At 47.9% G+C, this 27,396-nt stretch overlaps 1 protein-coding gene across 2 annotated transcripts; it reads right to left on the bottom strand.

Annotated features, from left to right (window-relative positions):
• Nucleotides 1-86: 86 nt before the first annotated feature.
• LOC144946502 (uncharacterized) lies at nt 87-27,396 on the bottom strand. 2 transcript variants are annotated; one of them, XM_078875439.1, is made up of 16 exons: nt 27,223-27,396; nt 18,797-18,848; nt 16,329-16,498; nt 15,435-15,660; nt 14,703-14,982; nt 13,197-13,283; nt 12,564-12,687; nt 11,609-11,806; nt 10,394-10,497; nt 8,862-8,983; nt 8,292-8,417; nt 6,618-6,734; nt 5,837-5,925; nt 4,282-4,446; nt 1,786-1,938; nt 87-1,266 (listed from the first exon to the last, which is right to left on the bottom strand). In XM_078875439.1, the coding sequence occupies exons 2-16, from the start codon at nt 18,811-18,813 to the stop codon at nt 815-817; spliced, it is 2,430 nt and encodes an 809-aa protein (XP_078731565.1). In that variant the 5' UTR covers nt 18,814-18,848; nt 27,223-27,396; the 3' UTR covers nt 87-814. The 2 variants fall into 2 exon arrangements, with proteins under 2 accessions (XP_078731565.1, XP_078731564.1); XM_078875438.1 differs by lacking the exon at nt 27,223-27,396 and having other exon boundaries at nt 18,797-19,010.

Here is a 27,396-nt window from a genome sequence, read left to right as displayed (position 1 = left end):
CCGCCTCTCTTGCATTGCACAGAGGTGACAAGAAAGCCACACTGTCTGAACGAGTGGAATAAAAGTGCACCAGACGCAGATTTTAAACACAATCTTTAAAAATATAAACATTCATCAAAAACTGAAAATGTAAGGACAAATGTTTTTTCTAAAGTGTAACTTAACCGATTAGATTACAGGTCATACATTTTGTAAAAGAAATTGCAACCTGTATTGTGATTACGGTAACGTGTGACACTTGTGACGGCCTACATCTAAGGCTTCAGCAAGACCGAAGAATATGGGCCCCCCACTTATCGTGCAACCAGCGCATGAGATCTACAGGAAGCGGTTTTCAGAGAGGGCTTTTCCACTGAAACATCCGAGCCGCGCCAGCGAGTGGCCCTCCCGGTATGTGTTTTTTCCACTGTTAGCCAATGCTTAGCCGGAACCAACTGCTGGCCTCGCATTTTAATCTAGCTTGGGGGGGGGGGGGCAAGCAGGGCCGGGGGCGGGGTTAATGACTCATTTTGTCTTACGTCGGCAGCATGGCTCGGCTTTTGCAGTGGAAAAACAACCTAGTGCCAGGCTGGCTCGGCACGGCCCCGGCAAGGCTGGGTGCTTTAGAGTTATTGCTTTTCTCTCTGCTAGCTTGTGAAGCACGGTGTTTACGGCAGACTATTTTTACTGCACATTATTTTGTAAACATTTATTTCCCCACCAGAGGTGATTGCCTCGTTTTCCTACCTACTTAATCACGTCCCAATGTCAAGCAAGATAGGTGCCCGAGTGTGAAGTGCCATTGCTATCATCGCCGCCAACGCAGCTGCCACTATCAACACCCATCACCGCCACCATCACCGCCGCCATCGCCACCATTACCGCCGCCATCGCCACCATCACCGCCACCATCACCACCATCACCGCCGCCATCGCCACCATCACCGCCGCCAAAGCCACCATTGCCGCTGCCATCACCGCCTCCACCATCGCCACCGCCTCCACCACCGCCTCCAACACCGCCGCCATCTCCACCATCTCCACCATCATCGCCATCTCCACCATCGCCGCCTTCCCTGTGGCACTGCAGCCCCAAGGCCTCGTCCTCGCCCGCGTCGAACTCGCAGAGGAGCCGTGCGATGGGGAAGTGCGCCTGCAGCGTCTTCACCACCACCAGCTTGGTGGAGCTCGCGAAGAAGGCGGCGTGCTGGCGCACGAACGTCACCATGGAGTCCAGGTCGAAGTCGACGCCCACCACCTCCTCGTGCTCGAACTTGTCCTTCGCTCCTTCACGGCCGCCGCGTGGTGGAGAACATCGGGAAAAATATTTTTTCGGTCACGACGTCCCGCGAAAATCATTGACTCCCACCACCGGATACCCTGCTGTGTGTGTGTGAGAGGTGAGGTGTGTGAGGGGTGTGTGTGTGAGGGATGTGTGAGGGATGTGTGTGTGTGTGTGAGAGGTGAGGAGTGTGTGTGTGTGTGAAAGGTGATGTGTGTCTGACAGGTGATGTGCGTGTGTGTGTGTGTGACAGGTGAGGTGTGTGTGTGTGACAGGTGAGGTGCGTGTGTGTGAAAGGTGATGTGTGCGTGAGAGGTGAGGTGTGTGTGAGGTGTGTGTGAGGTGAGGTGTGAGGGAGGTGAGGTGTGCGTGTGAGAGAGATGTGTGTGTGTGTGTGTGAGAGTTGTGTGTGTGTGAGGTGCGTGTGTGTGAGAGGTGAGGTGTGTGTGTGAGAGAAATGTGTGTGTGTGAGAGGTGAGGTGTGTGTGAGAGGTGAGGTGTGTGTGTGAGAGTTGTTCGCTCACCCGACGTGAATCCCGCCCGAACCTGGGCGAAGCTGAGCCGGTGCTGGCGCTGGATGCGCGAGTCGCTGAGGTCCACGAAGCCGCACACCCCCCACTCGTGGGTGTCGAACTTGAGATACACCGTGTGCAGGTTGATGGCGTGCAGCTCCTCGCCTGCACAAGTGGTACAAGTGGCACAAGTGGCACAAGTGGCAGCAGCAGCAGCATGAACATCGCAGCCCTGGCGTTTAGCGACTGAAGATCCAGATTCCCTCGCTCGCCCCGCAACCCCTTAATCTCCCCCTCACAACCACCGCCGTTACCTTTCCTCTTCATATTGTCATCATTACGTGGCTCTTCTTGGTTCTTTCGGTAAAGTCACGTAGAAGAAGGGAAATAATAAAATAATAAAAATAAAACATTAAATACAATTCTCACGACGTTTCGGCCACAACGCAAGCAGCCGTCCGCAGGTGAAGAACAGGGCTGTCTATTTTATTATTTCCCTTCTACGTGACTTTACCTAAAGAACCCAGAAGATGAATCCCTGCAGTCACGAAAGCTTTAAATCGAAACATTACATGGCTATCACTCACTCCCCGTCCATTCAATTCGTTCATCATCATTCACTGTCATCAATTTCGCTTTCACTGAATTCGCCCATCACAGATTTGCGTATTGCTACCTCTCATCTAGTTTATTCAACTCATCTCCGCCACCACATCCACCAGCGTCGTTGTACCGTTGTTAATTCTTAGTAAAGCGCCTTGTTTAAGACGCTATATATACATTCCGTTGAGATAAGACATCTGTGAAAAAACAGCATTGTAGCTCGTTGGATTTCTCCAGGAAAAATAAATCTTCTGATTCTGATCGCTCTGTTATCAGGTTTCTATGACCACCTGCATTGATGACCTAATTGCCAAATTATCTATTTTTCTAAATATCAGAATTTTTCTTCAACTCACCGGTGGGCTGAAACAATATTGATTAGCGTGTAACACAAATTTGGCCAAATTACTCGGTCTGACCATATACATCGATTTTGAATCCTAATGTTGGCTGCGAAAATCTAAGATTAATCAACTCCATTCGTTGCTTGGTTAATCTTGTATTTTTAAAGTAATTTTTACCCACTTCTATCCCTATTGTGCCGTAGGTGTCATGGCAGGAGAGGAAGAAGAAATTTGGATCTCTCGCACAGCAGTGAGAACCTTTCGCGAAGTGGATTTCACAGAACTACTTCTAAGATCCCTTCAAGTGACACCTGGTCACCACAACAGAGGAGGACAGCACTTTCTGCATATGACCGCAATGTTTATCACGCGACAGTTTTCAGTGTCATTTATTTGGTATAGCCCTGTGAGCCATTCGGCTCTTGAATCGGGTGCAACCGCAACAAACAAAAAACAAAAACATGAACAAGAAAACATCTTAAAGTGACTATGTGACTAAGTGCAATCAGAATAATCCAGGAAAAAACAGAAAAGTCTTCCAGAAAAAGCACCGTACACCAACGCTGTGTGCAAAAATCCCAGTGGGATGCAAGACAAACAACAACAACCACAAGACAACTTAGATTAAAGCCATCAGTTTAACTCCGTACTATAACAAACAAACATGGCCAAACCAAAAAACTTTTCGAAATCACCAAAATAAAGCCATAAAAGCAATGTAACAGTGATCATAGGAACTGTGACCGAAATTTCACAATAAACGACAAAAAACATGTACCACCAAACCCTGTAGCCATAGCTGGCTGCATGAGTCACTCCACAACAGCAGGAGCAGTCAAGCCAATATTCGAATTCTCAGAGATTGAATTTTAGCTAGATTAAGTGCAACACCAAATTTAATGCACTCACTCATACAAGAACAATGTGCATGCATAATGTACGTTGATTACCATATAAATAACCCAACCATTGTAATTTATATGCATTCCTTAATCCCCCCCCCTCCCGCTTTGCACAAGAAGGGCTATCCCTTTGTTTAAGAACCGTAACAGGAGGATTTCTCCACAAATCTGGCTGTCGCCTGATGAAGCTAGTTGTAATTACTGGCAAAACGTCGTACTCCGATTGTCAATGTTGTGGCTTGGCTCTCCAACACATCGGTGTGCTTTACTATAACGAATTGGCACGTTCTGTTCACGTGACAAACCTTACTAGTTGGCTGTTGTCGGCTGGTGGCGGGTTTAACGACACGTTTATATATTTACGCGATCTAACCCAAAAAACCTCTATTATGGGTTTTTGTTGTTGTTGTGCAGGTGACCGGACTGAGACCATAAACCCACTCCACTTCAGAGCGTCCGTGTGAAATGTCTCTCCGACATTTAACGACCACCACCGCGGTAACGCCGCGCGAGTCGGACATTCACCACCACCACGAGTGACATCAGTGGCCCCGGCTCAGTTTGCGCGGTGGAAAAAGAGGTACAGGTGACGACGCCGCTGGTGTGTAGCGCCGATGGCGGCACAAGCCACGGAGGGGGTTGTGGGTGGGACCTCTCACTTGTCAGGACGATGTTGAGCTCCTCTTCCAGGCCCCTAGCAGCCGTGCGCAGCAGCCGCACCATGCGGACCTCCTTCTTCTTGCGACCCTTGACCTTCGTCTCCACGTCGTTCACCGACAGCGTCTCCACCGCCCCGCACGTCCACATGGACGGAGTCGCTATTCCTGCCGGCCGGGACACGTGGAGTCGCGATCACAGCTCGTGGTGGCGAGGACTCCCAAAGGTCCTTCATGGGCGCTTAGGTCGATGCTTTTAGTACTGTGAGTTCTGTAGGGGATGGGTTCTTAAGTTCACGAGAACACGGTTTATGTAATTCAGGCAATCAGCCAGTCACGTTCGACCTTATTGACCAATTGCATGGCACAGAATTGTCACAATCGGTCCCGATCGATCTTCACCGATCGCACCTCTTCCCGTGCGATACCTAACGAACGAACCACCCCTACGGCAATTCACTAAATTGTCAGCAGTCAAGGGATGTGACTTGAGAAACGAATCGATACATTTTCATCACATTTTAAAAATCGAATTTGTACAGCTTTGTTTAGTTCGTTCGCTTAAGTGTAATGTGATCATATCCACGTGCGTATGTGATAATACAAAACTAAATATTTACAAAATCATTATTTGAGGGACACAACTGTACTACCGAGGATCACGGCTGATGATGATGTACAGAGGCTATGTTTCGATTTAAAGCTTTCATGACTGCAGGGATTCATCTTCTTGGTTCTTTCAGTAAAGTCACGTAGAAGGGAAATAATAAAATAATTAAATCACAACATTATAAAATACAATTCTCACGACGTTTCGGCCACAACGCAAGCAGCCATCCTCAGGTGAAGAACATGGCTGTTCTTCACCTGAGGAGGGCGCCTTGACAAAGGAATTTGCATATCAAATTCCTTTGTCAAGGCGCCCTCCTCCTCTAACCCAGCTTACATATACGTTGCCAGGCTTGGTGGTGTTCATTCAGACGCTGTCTTTCCGACAGACCTGTTCTTCACCTGAGGACGGCTGCTTGCGTTGTGGCCGAAACGTCGTGAGAATTGTATTTTATTATGTTTTATTATTTCCCTTCTACCTGACTTTACAGAGGCTATGTTGAAGGAGAACTTGGATTCAATTATAAAATAAAGAGATTATAGGTCAACTGATATGGTAAATTCCAGTGAAGCCTTCATGTGTGAATAATTGGCACCATGGACGTTAGTCGACCTGGTGGGTTAAGGAGTTCAGGAATAAGTAAAAGAACAGGCACACAGATGATGCTGTTACTAAAGCCAGAGAATACGAGCAGATATGGGCAGGATGTGTGACGTCAAAAACAACTGACGAGAAATGAGAGACGAAATTTTACTCCGGCGTGGAGTCCGAGAGAAAGCAAGAGAAGCTTGAAGATGGCGGAAGCGATGACATCACGGAGTTCGGAGGCCGTGATTGGACAGGAACAACCAAAGGAAGGAACTGGACAAATTGAGAGCGGCTTTTGCCCAGCAGTGGGGAGTTACAGCCCGTCAACAAAAATAGCAACGACAACGTCGACAGTAATACCAGTGCGGTTGGAGCGCCTGGTGAAGATGAATTTCTTCTTTCCTCCGCCCTCGTTTGTGAGAACGGCGATGTGCACGCCCAGTGACGTACTGAACACAGCCCATGACACGCACACGCACGCACAAAAACATATCCCCCGTATAGCCTTAACAGACTGTAGGGGCAAGTGCTGTTAGCGAGCACCTATGAAGGCCGGAACAGTACACGAGGGGGTGGGTGGTCAGCACACGCCCGACCGCCTTTGTCTCCCCCAGTGGCGATGTTTACACACCGCACCAGGTACTCATTTGAGTCGCCCTAAGGGCGGCCCAGGACTGGTTCAGATAATCATCACAGGTGTTGGCCGTGAGCGGGAATCGAACTGTTCAATTCCTGGTTGGGGGTTGACTCAGCCCATCATCCCTCCGGGGCCGATAAAATCAGCATCCCCTTTGCGGGTAAGTACGTTGAACTTCTTTCGCACCGTACGTAGACAACAGTGCTAATCGGAGGTCCGGGTGTTGTCCTATAGATAGACTCGCCCCCACCATAGGAATGGTGAACTTCCACCACTGCCTCAGGGCTGTAAAAACATGAGCACAGCCTCAATGCTCAATTGAGCAAAAATCACTTTAACCTTGAATCACAAAAAGGTTCAACATCTAACGAGTCAAGGCCACGGGACGACCGCCGACAGCCGAGGTTTGCCTGCAGCATCTCCCCACGTTGCTCCAGAGTGGACAGCAAATGCTTTCCCTCTCACGTGCGCCCCCATCCCCCCCCCTCCAGCGAGCAGACTCACCTGTAGAAGGGGTGCACCTGCATCTTGCACGACAGCTGCTTTAGCTTCTCCCTCTCCTCCAGGGTCATCCACATCTCCCGCATGACGCGGTGATGCACGTACATCGTCTCCTTGAGCCTAAACGCCCGGGGGAACACCGGCACAGCGGTGAGGAGAGGCATCATCATCACCGTCGTCTTCGTCATCAGCCAACAGCTTCATGGTTCATCGTATTCCTCCAGTCTAAATAAAGATTCTGAAACCACTGCCGGATGAACGCCATCTGTACACGATGCCAGCGACGTTGTAATCCCCGTGGCGCCTTTCAACCCGAGGCGAGAGAAGACATTCGGTGAAAATCAAACGCTCGCTTACGGCACTGTGCCACAGCAGTAGGTGATGCCACTATTAGATTGGTGCATTGTCCTGCGCGGGAGCGGTAGTGTAGGGGTTAGCGCGCTGCACTACGAACCCGGCGACCCAGGTTTGATTCCAGCCCGCGGCCAGCACCAGTGACGAGTATCTTAACCAGTCCTGGGTCTCGCCTAGGTCGACTCAGCCTCAAATATAAGTACCTGATGCGGTATATAAACATCGTCACTGTGGAGACAAAGGCGGCCGGGCGTGGTGCTGGCCACCCACTCCCTCGTTTGCCGTGCCGGCCTTCATAGGTGCTCGCTAACAGCACTTGCCGCAACAGTCTGTTAAGGCTACACGGGGAATATTTGTCTTTGTCCCGCAGGGGGGAGCAGCACAACGTCCCACGCTGGCTGCAGCGAAGCGAGGCGAGGCTGGCGCCAGAGGTCGCAAACGGGTTTTGATTCTTTACCCGTACCCGGCCGCACCAGGGTCGCAAACGGGTACCCGTACCCGTACTCTATCCGATACCCGGCTACCCGTACCCGGCCGGGTATCGGGTAGGGTACGGGTACAGGTACCCGATTGCGACCTCTGGGATGAAGCCATGTTGCAGGCGCGGGTGGGTTGATTCTAGGAACTTGAATTGTGAGAAGAGACAAGACGTTGGGAAATGAGTGACAAACGGTTACTCACCAGTGACTCACGGCCTACCCGTACCCGTACCCGGTCTCACCAGGGTCGCAAACGGGTACCCGTACCCGTACCCGACCGGGTATGGGTAGCCGGGTATCGGGTAGGGTACGAGTATCGGGTACCTGATTGCGACCTCTGGGATGAAGCCATGTTGCAGGCGCGGGTGGGTTGATTCTAGGAACTTGAATTGTGAGAAGAGACAAGACGTTGGGAAATGAGTGACAAACGGTTACTCACCAGTGACTCACGGCCTACCCGTACCCGTACCCGGTCTCACCAGGGTCGCAAACGGGTACCCGTACCCGTACCCGACCGGGTATGGGTAGCCGGGTATCGGGTAGGGTACGAGTATCGGGTACCTGATTGCGACCTCTGGGATGAAGCCATGTTGCAGGCGCGGGTGGGTTGATTCTAGGAACTTGAATTGTGAGAAGAGACAAGACGTTGGGAAATGAGTGACAAACGGTGACTCACCAGTGACTCACGACCTACCCGTTCCCGGCCGCACCAGGGTCGCAAACGGGTAGCCGGGTATCGAGTAGGGTACGGGTATCGGGTAGGGTACGGGTATCGGGTAGGGTACGGGTATCGGGTAGGGTACGGGTATCGGGTACCCGGTTGCGACCTCTGGCTGGCGCTCACCGGAGAGAGATGACGTGCGTCTCCATGGCGCCGCAGCGGTTGGTGGTGAGGCCCACCAGGGCGTACGTTTGGCCGTCGAAGATCTTGTTCTCCTTCACCATCTTCCCGTACTCCCGCCTCCTCTTCCTGCGCTCGCGCACGAGCCGCGCACCCAACGCGGAAAGGTCGCCGAGCTGACCTTCGTTTCAGCCGGGGTCAAGTCTGCGACGGCTACCCGGACCAAAAACCACGTCCGCACCCTCGGCACTGCACATGCACTATACCTCTTGGCTATAACAGAGGCTAACAGCCACCTGTCTAATCGGCGAGCCAGATGATCTTTAGTGATACATCGAGCCCTGGTGACAGATATCAACGAACCGCCACTGTCATGTGACCCGCGCGATAAACCGCGTAGCTACCCAGAGCTGTCTGACATGGGACAGAAGCTTAGCTTTTCTTATTTTTGAATGTATTCATTTGTAAAAAAGATCGAAGCTTTAGTAATGAGAATAAAAATACGTACACAATGAGGACGGCTAGGCGAGTGAGTGAGCGAGTGACCCGGTAGGCAAGTGAGCGAGCGAGTACCGATAGGCAGCTGCATCATATTCGAGGGTGGGGCCTTCCAGTTTCTTTTTGTCGACGACACATGACAGGTAGCGCGGCCGGTAGCCGAGCGTCGGTCTGTGTCCATTCTCCCCTTCCACGACCTGCCAGGACGGCAACGCAGCTCGGCTCACATCGTGAGGACGCGACTCACCCAGCAGAGTGCATTGCCGTTAAGAGGTAAATGGGCTAGCGGTCAAGGTGCAGCCCTGCAATTTCTTGCTCACACCCCTTGCTGGGGGAAGGGCCTCCACTAGAGTGGGTTCTAAAGAGCCATCCTATATTTACTTTGGCCTCCTCTCGCATGCTGGCCGGATGTCTTGGAAGAGGTGAGAGTACCCACGCTGTGCCCCATCACACACGAGCTGCCAACCAACTGATGGCTGCACATAAACAAGTACACACAAACAAGTACACATATAACACATTCCTGTGGAGGGAGCTGGTAGTAACGTTGGGTTGCTCGGTCAATGGCCAGGGTCAACGGCGGCGTGGTGTATTCCGCAAATATGCCCGACTGTGAGGGCGGGCACAAGCCGGCGTGAATAGGTTAAACGTTGAGTTTCATAAGGGCACCACGGGGTGACCAGCCCCTCCCCACCCAGCCCCACCCTCCCCACCCAGCTCCTCCCCACCCAGCCCCTCCCTGCACGACCGACGGACGGACACAATAATCCCCTGTGGGCTGATGGAACCAGTGGGTTCCTACCAGTAACAAGTACACATAAACAAGCTTACATCACGCCCGTCGGAGGAATTGTCTTGGTGATGCAACGACTCGTGCACAGACCGGTGGAGTGTCATTGCCTCACCCCAAAACAACGCAGTAATTCACTACCTGACCAGAGTTCCACTGCACTGCCGGGTGTTGTGTAGACCGGCACTGCAAGATCTGACCATGTCCGTCCCAGCGCTTGCCGAGCTGCATTGGCTTACGGTTGCTGAACGAATACGTTATAGGGTCGCACTCATTACACACAAAGTGCTTGCCGCAGATGAACCACAATTCCTTGCCGATCTCGTCAAGGAGCATAAACCATCACACGAACTCCGGTCATTTTCGCAGCGGCTTTTGGCTAGCCGTGGAACAAAGGCGGTCACTGCATCGCGCGCTTTCAGGTGCCCTTCTGCAGCCATCTGGAATGCTCTTCCTTCAGATTTTAGGAAGCCACTGGAGCAATGCAATTTAAATCTACATTGAAAACTAATTTCTATAGAACTGTTTTTTGCGTTTTGTTTGTTGTCCTTCACCAGCACCTCTGATTAGCACGAAATTCATCATAGAGGCGTGGGGGATTTAAGAAACATTCCCCATCGTTTTGACTGCTGCGCTGTGAGATCTAACTGGACCGGTGACCTCTGGATTGCAAGACCAGTGCACTGCGTACCATCACTCTGCTGCAGTAGCAACATTTTAACGGACAAAACGGAACATTCATGGCACTGGACATGCACCATATTAATAATTTTAGAAGCTCTAAACCTCGTGGACACGACGCAGCTAACAGGCTCACGTTGCCGATGACGGAATCTGCCACGAAGATCTTGGTGTCTCTGAGGAAGCCGAACGTGAAAAAGTCGGCCTTCTTTTCCTCGCTGAGGTAAGGATTCCTTCCGTCTGAGGATTAGCACAGAAACACAAAGATAGTGGCATTCGGACGTATACCTGGCAAGACAAGGGCGTTGTAAAGCAAACGCCTGTCAAGGCATATAAGAGGAGGTGGTGTTTGCCTAAAACGACGCTTGACCACACTGTTATTCCCAGGTGTGGAAGTTCACATTCGACTGTATGAGGTACTCGTTGCTGAGTACACCTCATGGAAATCCAATGATGTTGGCTCAACAATGCCGTTGGGTTGCTCGGTCAATGGCCAGGGTCAACGGCGGTGTGGTGTATTCCGCAAATATGCCCGACTGTGAGGGCGGGCACAAGCCGGCGTGAGTAGGTTAAACGTTGAGTTTCATAAGAGCACCACCGTATAGTTCGTAAGGCCATTCGCTTCATAGCGACTCGCACACGCTACATTCTGGCACGTGCATATGCGCAACAGAAACATAAACACACAAACATACAAATAGGCTCATATACACTCGTACGCAAATAAGCGCGGGCACACACGGAAACACATGTACACGTACATACACACATGTACACGTACATACAAACACACATGTACACGTATGCACACACACACACAAACGGTAATGCAAACACGTGAACAAAGATAAACACGCAAATATATTCACATGTACAAAAAGACAAAGATGCACATTATAGCCTTAACAGACTTTTGGGGCAAGTACTGTTCGCGAGCGCAAATGAAGGCTGGCACAGCACACGAGGGGGTGGGTGGTCAGAACCACACCCGACCGCCTTTATCTCCACAGTGGCAATGTTTACACACCGCACCAAGTATTCATTTGAGGCCGAGTCGACCTATAGGAGGCCCATGACCAGTTCAGATAATTGTCACTGGTGGTGGCCACAAGCGGGAATCGAACTCGGGTCGCCGGGTTTCGTAGCACAGCGCAGCGCTAACCGTTGCACTACTGCTCGCCTATTTTCATACAAACACACACCAAAGCACACCTTCCTGAAACAACTCGGGCACATAAAAACCCAGATCCGAGGGCTAATTTCTCAGTGCATTGACGTGACGCCAGCGTTGTCATTTCACAGCCACACCGCCTCCTTGAGAAGAGTCCATTGGCGTTGCCTAATCGAGCACCTTTGAAGAAGGTGTCGAGGAGCTGCCTGGCCGTAGGCCGAGGCTCTCCCTCCGGCTGCAGGCACTGCATCTGGATCTGCAGCAGGACATCCTCGGGCAGCTCGGGGGACTGGAGGAGCGCCTGGTACAGCGCCTGGGCAACCTCGATTGCTTCCTCTTTGACCGCGTTGTCCGTCCGGCTCCCGTACGGCTCCAGGCCTGAAACGGAGTGCGACCGCATCGGCATCATTATTCTCCTTCATCGCTCCCTACGGCAGTAAGTCCTGTAGCGCCTTTCCCTCTATTAACCCTTTCCCGTTCGAAGACGTCTGCAAGTTGCAGGGTGGGTGTCCCGTTCACCGCTGAATCTCGGAACGCGCAAGCGGTTCAGCGTTAATTTTATTTAAAGAGGCATAGCGCCGTTGTTTTTAAAGACATTGTACTCACCGCAGAGAACTGTAGCCACACGACCGCATTGTTGCAAGATCATGAGAAGTGACTGCGGCTCAGTGAGGCCTTCATCCAGCAGTGGATTGATTAAGGCCGATTGATGATTGTATATCATCAATTAAGGTGCCGCGGTGGCAAGATGTTAATTACCTGGCCTGGTATACAGGAGGTTGTGGGTTCGATCCAGACCCTGACGCCTGTATATTTGGGGTTCGCATGTTCTCCCTGTGGTCATGGGGATTTTTCTCCGGGTCCTCCGGTTTTTCCCTCCGCATTTAAAATCAACATGCATTTAGAGCATCTGGCTGCTGTAAATTTCCACAAGATAAGCCACTTCTCATTGGGCTACCATTTTTCATGGCCAGGTCACTCTTGATGAAACAGCTATATTGCTCACTGGGCTATACCTAGTAAAATAAAAATAATTTAGTTTTTAGTTTAGTTTCATATATAAATCACTATGTAGCACTAAACAAGCATTGCGTTCACCACAGGCTGCCTCCCTTGGTAAAGCCAGACACTGAACCTGTTTGCATGAAGTATATGAGCAGCCCCACGGTCCAGATGTCCCCCTTGATGTACGGCATCATGGGGTCAACATCGCTCGCGATATCTTTGCCGACGAGCTCGGGGGCTGACCAGCGCGTGAACTGCAGGGGGACAACGACACGCACGCCACTCGTTCACTCATTTATTCACACCTGCGACGAGACACGCGAGACAGAGCCCAGGAGGGATACATCTTTTCTGCCACATAGATCTGGGACAAATAAAAAAAGGGGAAAATATAGAGGCCATGGGGGTGGAGTGGTTGCGCGACAGTATGAACGCGGTAGCTCGAGTTCAATTCCCCGGGCACGGCTGACATGAGTGGTGAGTAATATCTGAAGCAGTCATGCCCTCCTGCCCACCACTTCACTCCCCCCACACTGACCAACGTGGTCAAGTATGGCAAACAACAAAAATCCCCATGACTGACGTGATTCCTTCATCCATTGGTGGATAGAGGATGGTTGTGTTGTTTATGGTGATTAGTGCCATGGCCCTTGAGAAGATCAGAGGGATGTGGGATGTGTGATTCCCACACACAGACACAGACTGGACTGCTTGTTCGATGGAAATTCCTGTCCAGGGATGTGGAGAAGACAAAACTCTCGACCTCTTGAAGCTCAGACAGGTTTCCTCGCTTCTTTGAGATCCCAAAGTCCACCAACTTCACCCGCAGGTCCAGCACGTGCTCATCGATCTGAGGGTGGGGTGAGACGGAGGGACAGAAGATAGGGCATCTAGCCTGACACTGATACTGCGGTGATGGCAGCAAACACTCAAAAGCCACAATACAATCGGGAAATATTATGGCAAATGTCACTCGCAACAGATTGAAAGTGCTTTTAAATGAAAGTTCTATATAAGTGATAAATCATTACAAGTCTTTATCTAAAGCCTATCAACACATTCCTGCAGAGGGAGCTGGTAGTAACGTTGGGTTACTCGGTCAATGGCCAGGGTCAACGGCAGCGTGGTGTATTCCGCAAATATGCCCGACTGTGAGGGCGGGCACAAGCCGGCGTGAGTAGATTATATAAGGGCACCACGGGGTGACCAACCCCTCCCCACCCAGCCCCTCCCCACCCTCCCCACCCAGCCCCTCAACACCCTCCCCACCCAGCCCCTCACTACCCTCCCCCCCAGCCCCTCCCCACCCTTCCTTCCCCACCCAGCCCCACCCTGCCCACCCAGCCCCTCCCCACCCTCCCCACCCAGCCCCTCCCTCCCTCCCCACCCAGCCCCTCCCCACCCTCCCCACCCAGCCCCTCCCTCCCCACCCAGCTCCTCCCCACCCTCCCCTCTCCACTCAGCCCCACCCCTCTCATTTTTGGATGCACGACGGATGGACAGAATAATCCCTTGTGGGCTGGTGTAACCAGGAGGTTATTACCAGTATTATCTTTGGAAAGTTGGTACGGTAATAGCCACGAGTGGGGTGAGGAACCTGCGGCCTGCAGGCTAGGCTTCACATCGTATGGTCAATGGCCACAAGTGGGCTACCACTTTCAAAACAGCCCACAAACGATATTTATCTATCACTGCAAGCATCTTAGCTGCACTAATCAGTTACTAGAGGGGATTTATTTTTACTTTAAAACACTGCTTCTAATTTGAGTTTACTAGTCACTACTGTCGTTGCAAGAGCAGTATTAACCAGGGCGGCTGTGGGGCTCGAATTCAGAACCTCTTAGCCATGTCAGCGACCTTTATAATATGGCGAGTTTTATAAGGTCACACTCATTGCATACAAAGTGCTTGCCACAAATGAACCACAATACCTTGCTGATCTCGTCAAGGTGCATAAACCATCACATGAACTCCAATCATCCTCGCAGCAGATTTTGGCTGGCCACCATATCGCGTGCGTTTATATATGCACTTCTGCGGCCGTCTGGAACGCTCTTCCGATATTAGGAAGCCACTGGAGCTATGCACTTTTAAATCATCTAGATTGAAAACTCATTTATTTAGAACCGCTTTTTGTGTTTAGTTTGTTGTCCTTCCCCCGCACCTCCGATTAGCACGGTTGGCTACATACGGTGCGAAAGAAGTTCAACATACATACACATACACACATACACGTCCACAGCAGTGGGAGCATGCAATGGGGCCTCACCAGGATGTTGTCGGGCTTGAGGTCGCAGTGGGCGATGGGATCGGCGAGCGTGTGCAGGTAGTTGAGGGCGCTGACCACCTGCCGAGTGATGTCCCAGGTGCGCGAACGTGGCAGCCGCGGCGAGCGCTCCTCCTGCCGTGCCACGTACGTCGCCAGGTTCACGCCCACATGCTCCATCATCAGGAACCTGAACGGCTTAACCAAGCCCAGGCGGGGGATGCAGCCCTCCTTGAGCTGTCCCAGGTCTCGGATTGCCACGATGTTGTCATGGCGTAGCTCTCTGTCGTGCGAGACGAGGTCGCGCGCGGTGTGAGCTTAACAGGCAAGTCAAAGCGTCTCCCTGCTCGAGCGCTGTTGGTCAACGATCCCCAGGACCGGCACATGGAAGGGACCTTGATTCAGCAGTAGATTGTTACAGGGCGATACATTACATTGCATGGCTGCACATTACACGTCTACCTGCAGGTAAAATTACTGCAACACCTTATGATGGTACATCTTCCCGCCACCTCTGCCCGTGACCTCGTGCCAATGAGCCATCGATACTTCACATGGCCTCAAAGAGCACCTAGCCCTGCGCCAGCGCCGTGCCAAACTTCAGCATCGCTTCGTGGCGAACGGTGGCCGTTGCTGTCGTTATCTACGGTGACTTTTTTGGCCAGTATCCAAAATGATGAAAAATCAAGAATAGGTTTTACCCTTTCTAGCTGTCGTTGCCGGTGTCCCGCTCACCTCAGCTGGCAGTACTCCTTCAAGATGGCCTGCTCCTTGTCCTCGGTGAGCACCTTGATCGCCACCTCGGTGCCCTGCACGAAGGCTCGGTACACCGTGCCGAAATAACCGGTGCCAAGCTCCTGCCAGGTGTCGGGGTTCAGCGTCTCCAGGTCATAGAGCCTCTCCTTGAGCGAACTGGCCTCCGTGGGGTCGCCCTCGTCACAGGCTGGCCGCCCGCTCGCTTCTACGCCCATTCGCCGTGGTTTAACGTGGTTTGAAAAAGGTGGCGGTGTGCACAGATGTAATAGATATGACATAATAGTGTTTGGTGACATTTAATGTACATTATGTATTGAGTAATGGTATTCTAGTGCATCTAATAAACATTAGATACGATGTAACATTTTATTCCATCCATTTCAGCCATTCTGAAGCCACCAATGGATGAAGGTCTGCCTCACACCATGTAGGTCATGGGGGTTTCCTGACCATACTTCACTATGCTGATCAGTGTGGGTTGGTGAAGGGGGGGGGGATGTAGAACCGGTTCGGATATTGCCACATATCTTAGCAGCCATGGCCAGGAATCAAAACTCCAGTGTAGCTGGGAATAGGTTTTCCCCTTTTTTCTGGCAACAAAACAGGTGTTAAGATGTTAAAACACCAAACTGAAACCTTTTACAAGGAATCATGTCTGCATTAACCACAATGCTTGTGGTCAGAATGCAAACAAAAAACATACTCTGATAATATATGCTTTGTCTTTGAAACTGTGGTTAATGCAGACATGATTCCTTGTAAAAGGTTTCAGTTTGGTGTTTTAACATCTTAACACCTGTTTCGATGCCAGACAAAAGGGGAAACCCTAATCTCATTATCATTTGTATTGCTATTTAAATCATAGCTCCACACCTGCCGCCACTTTTTCGGCGTTTCTGATTCCCTCGATGATGCGACGGATCTTCGCCCGGGCATTCTCCACCGATGCCCTCACTGCCGCGTGAGCTCCCTGCAGCTGTGCCAGGCACCCAGCCAGGTCGCGGTCGACGTCCTCCAGCTGCAACGCGATGCCACCCGCATCCCTGCTCGCGACAGACACACCAGCGTTCAAGCCACACCAACAATCGGCATTCGCCACCAAGTGGCGGTGACGCCACATTAAGGCCACGTGAAGTGTCGAACGCCCGCTGGCAGGAGGTCACGGGACAGACCCAAGTGCCACGATGGGTCGACTGACTGAGATGACTGGCCGGTGCACCAGCTGTGCCAACTTGCTGTGCTTTAGCCACCCGGCACTCCGCTCGTTGTTGTGGGCATCGCTCCTCTGCCCAGTAATTAGCAGCGTGCTTCACGAGCCTCCTCCAGAGCCACACCACCACCACACCACACATACATAGTGTAATATTACAATGTATAGTCGAAGGTATAGGGTGGTGTATAGCAGAGGTGTGGACTCGAGTCATGTGACTTGGACTCGAGTCAGACTCGAGTCATGAATTTGATGACTTGCGACTCGACTTGGACTTGCATAACAATGACTTTGTCCCACCTATGAGATGTGGACTCGAGTCATGTGACTTGGACTCGAGTCAGACTCGAGTCATGAATTTGATGACTTGCGACTCGACTTGGACTTGCATAACAATGACTTTGTCCCACCTCTGGTGTATAGTAATACAGTATATAATTTAATGTTGGGTTTGTCTATGGCAGTATATAGTACGGGGTAGACCCGTGTGATGTAAGAGAAAAAAAGTTTAGCTGGAAGCATATTATATTTTTTGCGACATAGAATTGTAATGTATTACTTACTGTTAGTAGCTCAGCTTATTGTAGAGTATATTTAGTATACTGATGATACTATGTAGTTTATACTTTAGTTGTTTACGTGGTGGTTTAGTTACTGCAGCTACATACTATTAACATTCCTTCCCTTTATTAATACCCCTATCCCCTCCCTTTGATGCTGCTAATCCTGCATAATGCACGGGCATAATATGACTTTGAAACCCCCCGCCCACCTCCTACGCATTTCACAAGTAGTGACTAATCCCATATCTGCATTTCCCATAAATATGCTAAATTCCTCTTGATATGCAAATTCGTTTGTCAAGGCGCTCTTCCCCCTCCAACCCAGCTTAAATATACGCTCCAAGCCTGGGGTGTTTTATTCAGACGCTGTCTTTCCGACAGACCTGTTCTTCACCTGAGGACGGCTGTTTGCGTTGTTGCCGAAACGTCGTGAGAATTATTTTATTAAGTTTTATTTTTATTATTTTATTATTTCCCTTCTACGTGACTTTACCGAAAGAACCAAGAAGACACACCACACATTGCAAGCACATTCCTCTAGAAAAACTCAGCCACTCAGTTTGAAACGTGCTAGGCTTTCGCGACTAATTGTATTAATAATAAAGGTGTGTATGTTTGTTGGCGTTAGATCGCGTAGAGTATAAACGTTTCGTTAAACGCTCCACCGCCCAACAGAGCCAACTAAGTAAGGTTTTTTTGTCGCGTAAACGAAACGTGCAAATTGGTTCCTACTCCAGCCCACCGGTGTGTTTGGGAGAGTGAATCCACATTTACAATGTAAGTTTCTGTGACGTTCCCATACCGCTTATCAGTGCCTACCTTATTCCAGACCAATTCATACCTCATTGGTCACCCCGTGCCCTTTATAAATCTCAACGTTCATCCTACAAAGTCCAGATGAACAGAAAATAGTCAAACGCATTGTTTTTTTTGCCCGTATTGAAACGGCTGCATGGACCTAAAAACTCAATTTCCCTGTACAAGAACACGGGTTAAGCCGCATGGATTGACACGGTATGCGTTTCGACGGTAATTAATGTAATTCAGCATCATCTCACCCCCCTTTAATAACCCTTCACATAGGCCCCCACACCAACTCTCTCAATCTATCTCTCTACCACGACGAAACAAGAGGGATTGCTGCTGGTCTCCGCCAGACCAGGCAGGCTTGTGTAGCACAAACAGCTCCTGTGTCACCAAATCTTAGAGAGAGAGAAAAACCAGTTGTCACTGTGAAGTGAGACTTCACGACAAGAAGCTGTGAGATTTACGATTACCATAACAGCAGTGAGAGAAAGAAACCTGGAAAAGTTACTGACATGGAATCAATCTTAATTTGGAGCAACGTATGCTATTATTTCATTTATTATTGTATCTTTATACGTGACTTTACCGAAAGAACCAAAGAATAATTACTGACATGGCTTTCATAGGTGCTGTGCACGTTTAAACGACGCTTCGATGGCATTCTGTGAGACGTCTCGTGCATAGCAATGTGTGTGCACACACAGGATCTGCTTAGACTTCCTCATCGTGTAATAAAGTGTCCGTGTGCGATATGCTCTTACAAATCCACAGTCGTCATCGTAGCAGAGCTTGGCCTTGACTTCTCTTCAATGGCTTTGAGGGACAACACGGAGGAGGGGTGAGAGAATGGAGGCGGTTACATTTCTTGTTATTGTTGTAAAAACCCGACTTGGTTTTTAAAGGGAAGCTTTTTTTTGTTCAAATGCATACAGTGCATGGCATACAGTGGCTCGCAAACACAAGATCAGCCGCACGTGCCCCCTAGCGATGAAGAATTCAACCCGGCGTGTGTCAAAACAATGCAGTCTTATAAGGGGGCCTTTTTAAATCCTTTATATTAAGTTCACTTGCTTGCTTGCGCGCTTACGACCGTGTAAATCTTTCGGTCGTTTTTTAACCCACTTCCCGTGATCCAATCGAGCTGACATTTTTCACACAGACTCGTTGTGCGTGACAATTAATGTTTGTGAAAAATAAATTCCATAACTTTACACTTTTTATCTAACCCATAGGTGGCAGCCATCTCAAGCCAGAGGACGAGAGGACTCTAGCCGCCACGCATATAAAGGATCTATAGTGAGAAACTTAATTTTTTTAGAGACTAGGTTCTAAAGAAAGCTGTATCTGGTGTGGACCAATCAGTTTCTAAGACAATGCATATATTATCAGAGTATGTTTTTTGTTTGCATGTTCACCACAAGTATATGTGGTTAATGCAGACATGATTCCTTGCAAAATGTTTCTGTTTGGTGCTTTAACATCTTAACACAACTGTTTTATTGCCAGAAAGGGTTAAACCTATTCTATATTGGACTGCTCTCTCCTTACATGTGAGACATGGCATTTCGTGGCATCTGCCATTATATCAAACCTGTCAATTCCTTGTCAGTGCCCCTACCTTATTACAGACCAATTCAGACCTTATTGGTCACCCAGTGCCCTTCTAATCTCAACGTCCATCCAACATCTTCCCACCACAAGGGAGAAACACAAACATATAGACAATTATGGGTTTTTGCCCGTATTCAAACGGCTGTACGCCGTATGGACCTGAAAACTCAATTTCCCTGTACAAAAATACGGGTAAACCGTACGGATTGACAGGTATAGTATATAAATAAGCCACAGTAATCTTAATTACAATAATACTTTCATTTTATAGAACTTTATTAATGCTAATAGCATCCCATAATGCTGTGCATTAAAATATATATATAAAAGGAGCAAATCCCACATACAGCCACTTACTACCAAATTAAAACCCTTACTACTAACTACCAAGCAAAAATAACAAAAAATAAGCAAATTAAGAAATGGCACCAAAACAAATTTGCACAACCAACACCAACAACAACAGTTTTCATAACAATAAATTCGTGCCATGAGATCTCCACATCCCACACCATAATCCCAACTTCCCAACCAAGCCAGGACACCTTCATAAAGAGGGTCCATGCAATCAAAACTACGGGCCATATATTAACCCCCATAGAGATACATAGATACACATAGAGATGCACAGAAATTTAGAACAACATGGAGAGAGATATTAAAGACAAGGCACAGTACACCGTAGTGTGATTGTGGCATTGAAACCCAAACTATGGACCATATGGTAAACCCATAGAGACTCATAGAGATTCATAGAGACCCGGAGAAATACATACAGAATCATAGGGATACATAGAGATACATAAAAGACAAGCCACAGTTGTGCGATTGTGACCATGCAATTAAAACTATGGACCATATAGTAAACCGAAAGAGACACATTCCAATACGTCGAGTTTCATAGAGAGAGACCCACAGAGATTCCTACAGATCCATACAGATACACAGAGGCCCACAGACAAAGATAAACCACAGTGCGATTGTGGAAATGCAACCCAAACAATGGATCATGTAGCAAACCACTGTAATCTGCACCGCTTCAACGGAGGGAAAGAAAAACAGTACAAATGCTCTCCTGAAGCCCTCTCGTCGTGGCACACAGACCTCAACATTGGCATTTTGCTCCCCAACATTTTTCCAAATGCAAAAATAAAATGGTATCTTTAAATTTAAAGCTTCCGTGACTGCAGGGATTCATCTTCTTGGTTCTTTCGGTAAAGTCACGTAGAATGGAAATAATAAAATAATATAAATAAAACATAATAAAATAAAATAATAATATAATAAAATAGTATATAATAAAATAATAAAATATATAGTTTTAGTATGTTTTATTTATATTAAAATGGTATCTGCCAATATACTCAATTGTGATTATTACATGGGATAGAGTAGTTTTAGTGCAAGTTTTTGACTGACATTTTAAATATATATATACCACTGTAAGGTGGGTTATAATTTGTGATGTTTCAGGTAATTAATGGTTTTAAACTCATTCTACAGAGGCGTGCCAAACTCAAGCGCCAATGCGTTTGGCATGTACTGCAGAGGTTTGTGGTTCGAGCCCCATGGTAGCCCTGCTAAATATTGTGGACGTATTCATCATACTCTTAGGTCTTTTCGGTAAAGTCACGTAGTTAAAAATAAATAAATAAATAATGCGGTTATAGAAATAAAATAAGAAATCACGACCTTTCGGAGGCAACACAAGCTTCCTTCATCAGGTGTAAAAAAGGCACAGCAAAATAACTGTAGTAAGAGTTATTTGTCATGGGACATTATTGTGACAATGTGTTGCCTCCGAAACGTCGTGATTTATTATTTTATTTCTATTATTATTTCTATTATTTGAACTATGGATATATTATTATTTATTTATTTTTTTCCTACGTGACTTTACCGAAAAAACCTAAGAGTATGAATCCTTGCAGTCACGAAAGATTCAAATCTAGTATTCATCATAATATACGCCATCTGTTTTCAAAGTGGACATTAAAGGTCCAATTCTGTAACATTAATCGAAAAAGAGAAGGTCCGTGTTCTTCCAGCACTACTGCCAAAGTTTACAATTACGTTCGTCAAGCCCTCACTGCCAAAGTTTAGCAGGAGCCTCGTGAAAAGGTGTCTTCAGACTGAGTGAGGCTTTCCTGGGTAAATAATGTCAACCTAATCTGTTGAAATACGTTTATTTTCCATGTCAAAATACGGCCATTGTACATTAAGAAGTCCCCTTAAACTCCTATTTGTCTTAAAGCTTACCTCTGATCTATGTCCCATTCTCTTCCCTCCCCTCACCCCTACACTCTTTCCCGTCCCTCTCCTACCCATTCTGATTTCGTGATCCCTATGTACCCTCGATCGCTGCCATTCATTCCTCAATCCTTGCACGCCCCTGCAATCTAAATCATTAACTTGTCACTGTTTTGTAAGCTATGTCAAGCGCCTTGAGTGAAGGCGCTCTAGAAATATAAATTAGATTAGATTACACGAGATGGTTTAATTTTTATACCTGTCAACCCACACAATTTACCTGTATTCTTGTTCAGGGAAATTGAGTTTTCAGGACCATACGGCGTACAGCCGTTTCAATGTGTGCAAATAATGTTTTGTCTATTTGTTTGTCTCTCCCTTGCGATGGGACTTTGTAGGATGAACGTTGCGATTTAAAAATGCACGGGGTGACCAATAATGTCTGGATTGGTCTGTAATAAGGTAGGCACTGATAAGGGTTTGACGGATATGAATTTCACTGCCACCACTTGGTTTCGTGGCCCATTACCAGATGGTTGAACGTTGATGCCTGTAAAACTGAGAACAGGATTGGACAAAATGGCTTACTCATTAAGTTGTTCAGCCAACACGGAACTTGTCGGTGTGATACATTTACACTTCTTGGCAAAAATAAAACAAAAACATTTAGGTGGCTGGGCTGAAGTGAGATCATACATCCTGTTTAACACACACATACATACGTGGGAAGAATTCATATTGAATGCTGAAAGCCTAACTGAACCAAATTTACATCAGTTTTGGATATTTAGACAAAAAAATTTCAATAAATTGTCTATTGCATTCCAGTGAATCGAAGGACAGCCTCAAATTCACTGATCAGAAATGTCCCCTTAACCGCACAACTGGCCATTGCCTCTCTAAATATCAGCACATGCCTTTTCAGATTTATGGTGCCACCAAAGGGGGTTGTCAATCGCCCTTGCCACGTGACGCTGTTGCAACGCAGTCAACGTTAAACCAGCATCAAAAATAAACAGGTCCCTGCGGGGTGGGCTGGTAGGAACGAACAAATGAATGGCTATAATAAAATGAAATGGCGGGGGTACGATACGAAGGGAGAGTTTGAGGCCTAGTTCTAGGCTTTAGGCCTAGCTGTATGCTTTAGGCCGCTGTGAGTTAATTTGGATTAAAATGTTTTAATTAAAAACTATCTCAGGGAATTATAAGGGAACGTTACACTTGTTTAGCCAGGAAAGCCTCACTGAGTCTAAAGGTTTTTGTAGGGTCCTGCCAAGTGTTTGCAGTAGGGGGCGATGTTGCTACACCTAATCGGACATCGGACGGACTGGTTCACTTCGTTCCTACCAGTATAATCATTCTGCTCTAAATCTCAGCGTCGCATACAATACTCAACACTGGTCTTAAGGTGTTCAATGTTGCACCCCCCCCCCCCGCCCCTAATACTATGGGACTGTTGTGAATTTTAAAGAGTTGTAAAGATACTGCTGACCTTTGTACATGTGGCCTCACAAGGTGTACAAACAATGTAGCTTCCCTGGAACGCCTCGATTATTTCATGTAATGCATGAGGGTATGGACACATTCAGGTGGGTAAGGGACCCCTTTTTTTGGTCACACCTCATCATAACTCTGGCACACGAGGTGCCCAAGTAATTCCGAGTATGGGGCCGTCCATAAATGACGTCACGCGATTTTGGACGATTTTTGACCCCCCACCCCCCCGTCGTCACACGGCGTCACAAAAAGTCTGACCCCCTTCAAATATGACGTCACAAAGTTCTGCCCCCCCCAAATAAAACATTCTTCAAGTCGCTTTAAACTATTGTCATTGCAGTGCGTATTTAATGTGGCGCTGCACTCTGATGTTGTAGGAGAAAACATTTATTTAAAAAAAATGTTTATGAAGTAGAACGTGTTGTCTATATTTATTTAAAGTTGCGCATTTTTATGTGACGTCACATTTCTCACCCCCCCCCCCTCGTCACACATCGTCACAAATGTCTGACCCCCCCCCCTCCCCAGGTACGTGACGTCATTTATGGACGGCCCCTATCCTCTTTTTTAAAAAATAATGACTCGGACATGCATAGAATGAGTAGTGCAATGCATAGAATGAGTAGCGCGGTTTTCTACGTATGGTGCGAAACGAGTTCAACAAACACATGTAGAGGAGTAGAGGAGAGTGGTCGCGTCGTGTGCGCTGTCCAGTGCGATGACGTCACGGGACGTGGGGTCACGCGCGCTGGACAGTGCATATGACGTCATGTCTCCTAGGGTACTTAAGGGATACCCCGTGACGTAAGCGGGGTCACTGTGGGAACGGGTAGAGTAAGAAGGGTGAAGAGGGAACCAGGGGTAGAGAGAAGGATCGAATAGGGTGTCTGGGGAGAAGCCGGTGGTAGCCGTAGAGGTGCTTCTCTCTCTGCTCGGTGGAGTCGGCAGAGTCCACGATCCGACACGAGAGAGAGAGAGACCGGAGCTAGCCGGCAGGGACCCGGGCTCAGAGTAGGACCCCTAGCCCCTGGGAGTTGTGTACCCTGCTGTGTAATATTGATAAGCTTTAATAAACCCTAGCGAAAGCCCTTAACTTACCTCCGTCTCCGAGTATGTCCGTCGAAACTACTCAACACATACACACCAGGCCGTCTAAAACTCTGAAGATCCTGAAGGTAACAGTGCAAGTAGAAACTGTCACGTGACCCATCGTCAATTCCGTTCCTTGCATTGGCTGCCAGTCTCCCACCAAATCGTCCCTTCTTGTGACCCATCGTGACCTTTCTTATTCCGTTTTTAAGCTGCGTATGTTCTCTAATCCACGTGTTCCTCTTTCTGTCTTTGATGTATTGTTCCATGTTCTTTGTCGGTAACATTAAATGTCCATTTGTTGTTTACACACATTTACAATAATTGTCTCTTTCTGCCATTATACATACAGCAAAATGGCTCTTTTGTCACTAAAACAATTGTAATTCCAATTTAGAAACATAATTAGTTTCACAATCGAAAAGAAAACGGTGCGAACATTTAAAGCACCATTCATTTGACAAACGTGTTAAACCACCAGTCAATAAATGACATGGCACCAAGCGGACTAACTTTTGAAACTTAAGTCGATACACGCGGGAGAAAAAAAACATCCCGAGACCGAAGCGGTGACATTGAATCGTGCATCATCGTCTTGTGATCTAAACATCGCCCTTGGCACATAGCAATAGAGGAAGTGAAACCGACTGACAATCAGCCGGATGTGTTTTAAAACACCATCCCTGCACCGCGCAGCGTGATTACGTTATGTCTGACAGAGTGTGGGGAAGGCCATCGACCAACAGTGAACAGGCAAAGGGATGCACGTTATCCCCGTTATCATTATGCTCATTCGTAATAAACGCTTGGCGTGCAATCGGAAGCTGATCGTCCCGAGGTGATGGATCAAATAAGGACAGTACAACTTTATGGGAAGTGAAACGTGATGCTACTGCGGAGATCAGCCCACCGCCCCCCCTCTTTGGGAATGGGGAATTTTCACCATATCAACATCACGATGTTAATTATTTCAACGCGGGGCACTGACCTATTTAATAATATAACATGTACAACAAACTAACAACGAACTGTATTGTGGATGATATTGGTCGCGAAAGCCTACGTGTTGAACAAACTAAACCTAGATCCCGCTATATATTAAAAACAACTCCCCAAGTGATATAAACTACAAAACTAACAGTCTGATCTGATGATGAAATGTTCAACGCATTTGACCCACACACAAAGACATGGCACCAAGCGGACTAACTTTTGAAACTTAAGTCGATACACGCGGGAGAAAAAAAACATCCCGAGACCGAAGCGGTGACATTGAATCGTGCATCATCGTCTTGTGATCTAAACATCGCCCTTGGCACATAGCAATAGAGGAAGTGAAACCGACTGACAATCAGCCGGATGTGTTTTAAAACACCATCCCTGCACCGCGCAGCGTGATTACGTTATGTCTGACAGAGTGTGGGGAAGGCCATCGACCAACAGTGAACAGGCAAAGGGATGCACGTTATCCCCGTTATCATTATGCTCATTCGTAATAAACGCTTGGCGTGCAATCGGAAGCTGATCGTCCCGAGGTGATGGATCAAATAAGGACAGTACAACTTTATGGGAAGTGAAACGTGATGCTACTGCGGAGATCAGCCCACCGCCCCCCCTCTTTGGGAATGGGGAATTTTCACCATATCAACATCACGATGTTAATTATTTCAACGCGGGGCACTGACCTATTTAATAATATAACATGTACAACAAACTAACAACGAACTGTATTGTGGATGATATTGGTCGCGAAAGCCTACGTGTTGAACAAACTAAACCTAGATCCCGCTATATATTAAAAACAACTCCCCAAGTGATATAAACTACAAAACTAACAGTCTGATCTGATGATGAAATGTTCAACGCATTTGACCCACACACAAAGACAAAAATTCCCCATATAGTCTTTAACAAGACTTGGTGCAATTGCTGTCAGCGAGCACACGAGGGAGTAGGTGGCCAGCACCACGATCTCCCGAGTGGCGATGTTTACACACCGCACCAAGTACTCATTTGAGACCGAGTCAACCTATGGGAGGGACCCACGAACGGTTCAGTTTCAGTTTCATTTTTTTTGGTATAGCCCTGTGAGCCATTCGGCTCATGAATCGGGTGCAACCGCAACAAACAAAAAACATGAACAAGAAAACATCTTAAAGTGACTATGCGCAAACAGAAAAATCCAGGAAAAAACTGCAAAATCTTCCAGAAAAAAGGCACCGTACATCAACGCTGTGCAAAAATCCCAGTGGGATGCAAGTCAAACAACAACAACAACCACAAGACAACTTAGATTAAAGCCATCATTCTAACTCCGTACTACAACAAACAAACATGGCCGAACCAAAAAACTTTTCGAAGTCACCAAAATAAAGTCATACGCAATGTAACAGTGATCATAGGAACTGTGACTTAAATGTCACAATAAACGACATAAACAACATATACCACCAAACCCTGCAGCCATAGCTGGCTGCAAGAGTTACTCCACCACAGCAGGAGCATCAGATAAACGCCACTGGTGTTGGTCGTGGCCCTGAGTGGGAATCGAACTCAGGTGACCTCCGAGTTCATAGCGCAGCACGCTGACAGCTCTCCTATCCACACACACGCACGCGCACTTAAAATTCACAACATCCATGGAATGCGAGTGCAGAGAAGCAATGCCAGCAATGGAAAACAACGTGAACACGACCGGTATTTCACGCAGTAGTCAACGTCGCCCGTAGCGCACGAATACCTCGTGTAGATGTGCGTGACAGATTTTCTCCCGTGAACTGAAAGGTTGCATCACCGTGGCTCGCTTGTGATGAGGGTTTCAATAAACCAGACAGCCACAAAAGCGGGGGGTGGGGCACGGGAAATTCCCAGCCTGAGAGCACGCGTTCATGTTTTTCCTTCGCTCTCAAATAAG

This window comes from Lampetra fluviatilis, chromosome 41 (genome assembly GCF_964198595.1).
Source record: "Lampetra fluviatilis chromosome 41, kcLamFluv1.1, whole genome shotgun sequence".
Taxonomy (NCBI): domain Eukaryota; kingdom Metazoa; phylum Chordata; class Hyperoartia; order Petromyzontiformes; family Petromyzontidae; genus Lampetra; species Lampetra fluviatilis.
Note: the sequence above shows the minus strand (reverse complement) of the source record. Positions and strands in the feature narration are given on the sequence as shown.

What these genes read in the sequence shown, in the direction of transcription:
- LOC144946502 (XM_078875439.1), bottom strand. An exon ending in AAGGAGTACTGCCAGCTGAG is followed by an intron (nt 14,983 to 15,434) that starts GTGAGCGGGACA and finishes CTCGCACGACAG; the next exon opens with AGAGCTACGCCATGACAACA. An exon ending in CCTCGACACCTTCTTCAAAG is followed by an intron (nt 10,498 to 11,608) that starts GTGCTCGATTAG and finishes GCTAATCCTCAG; the next exon opens with ACGGAAGGAATCCTTACCTC.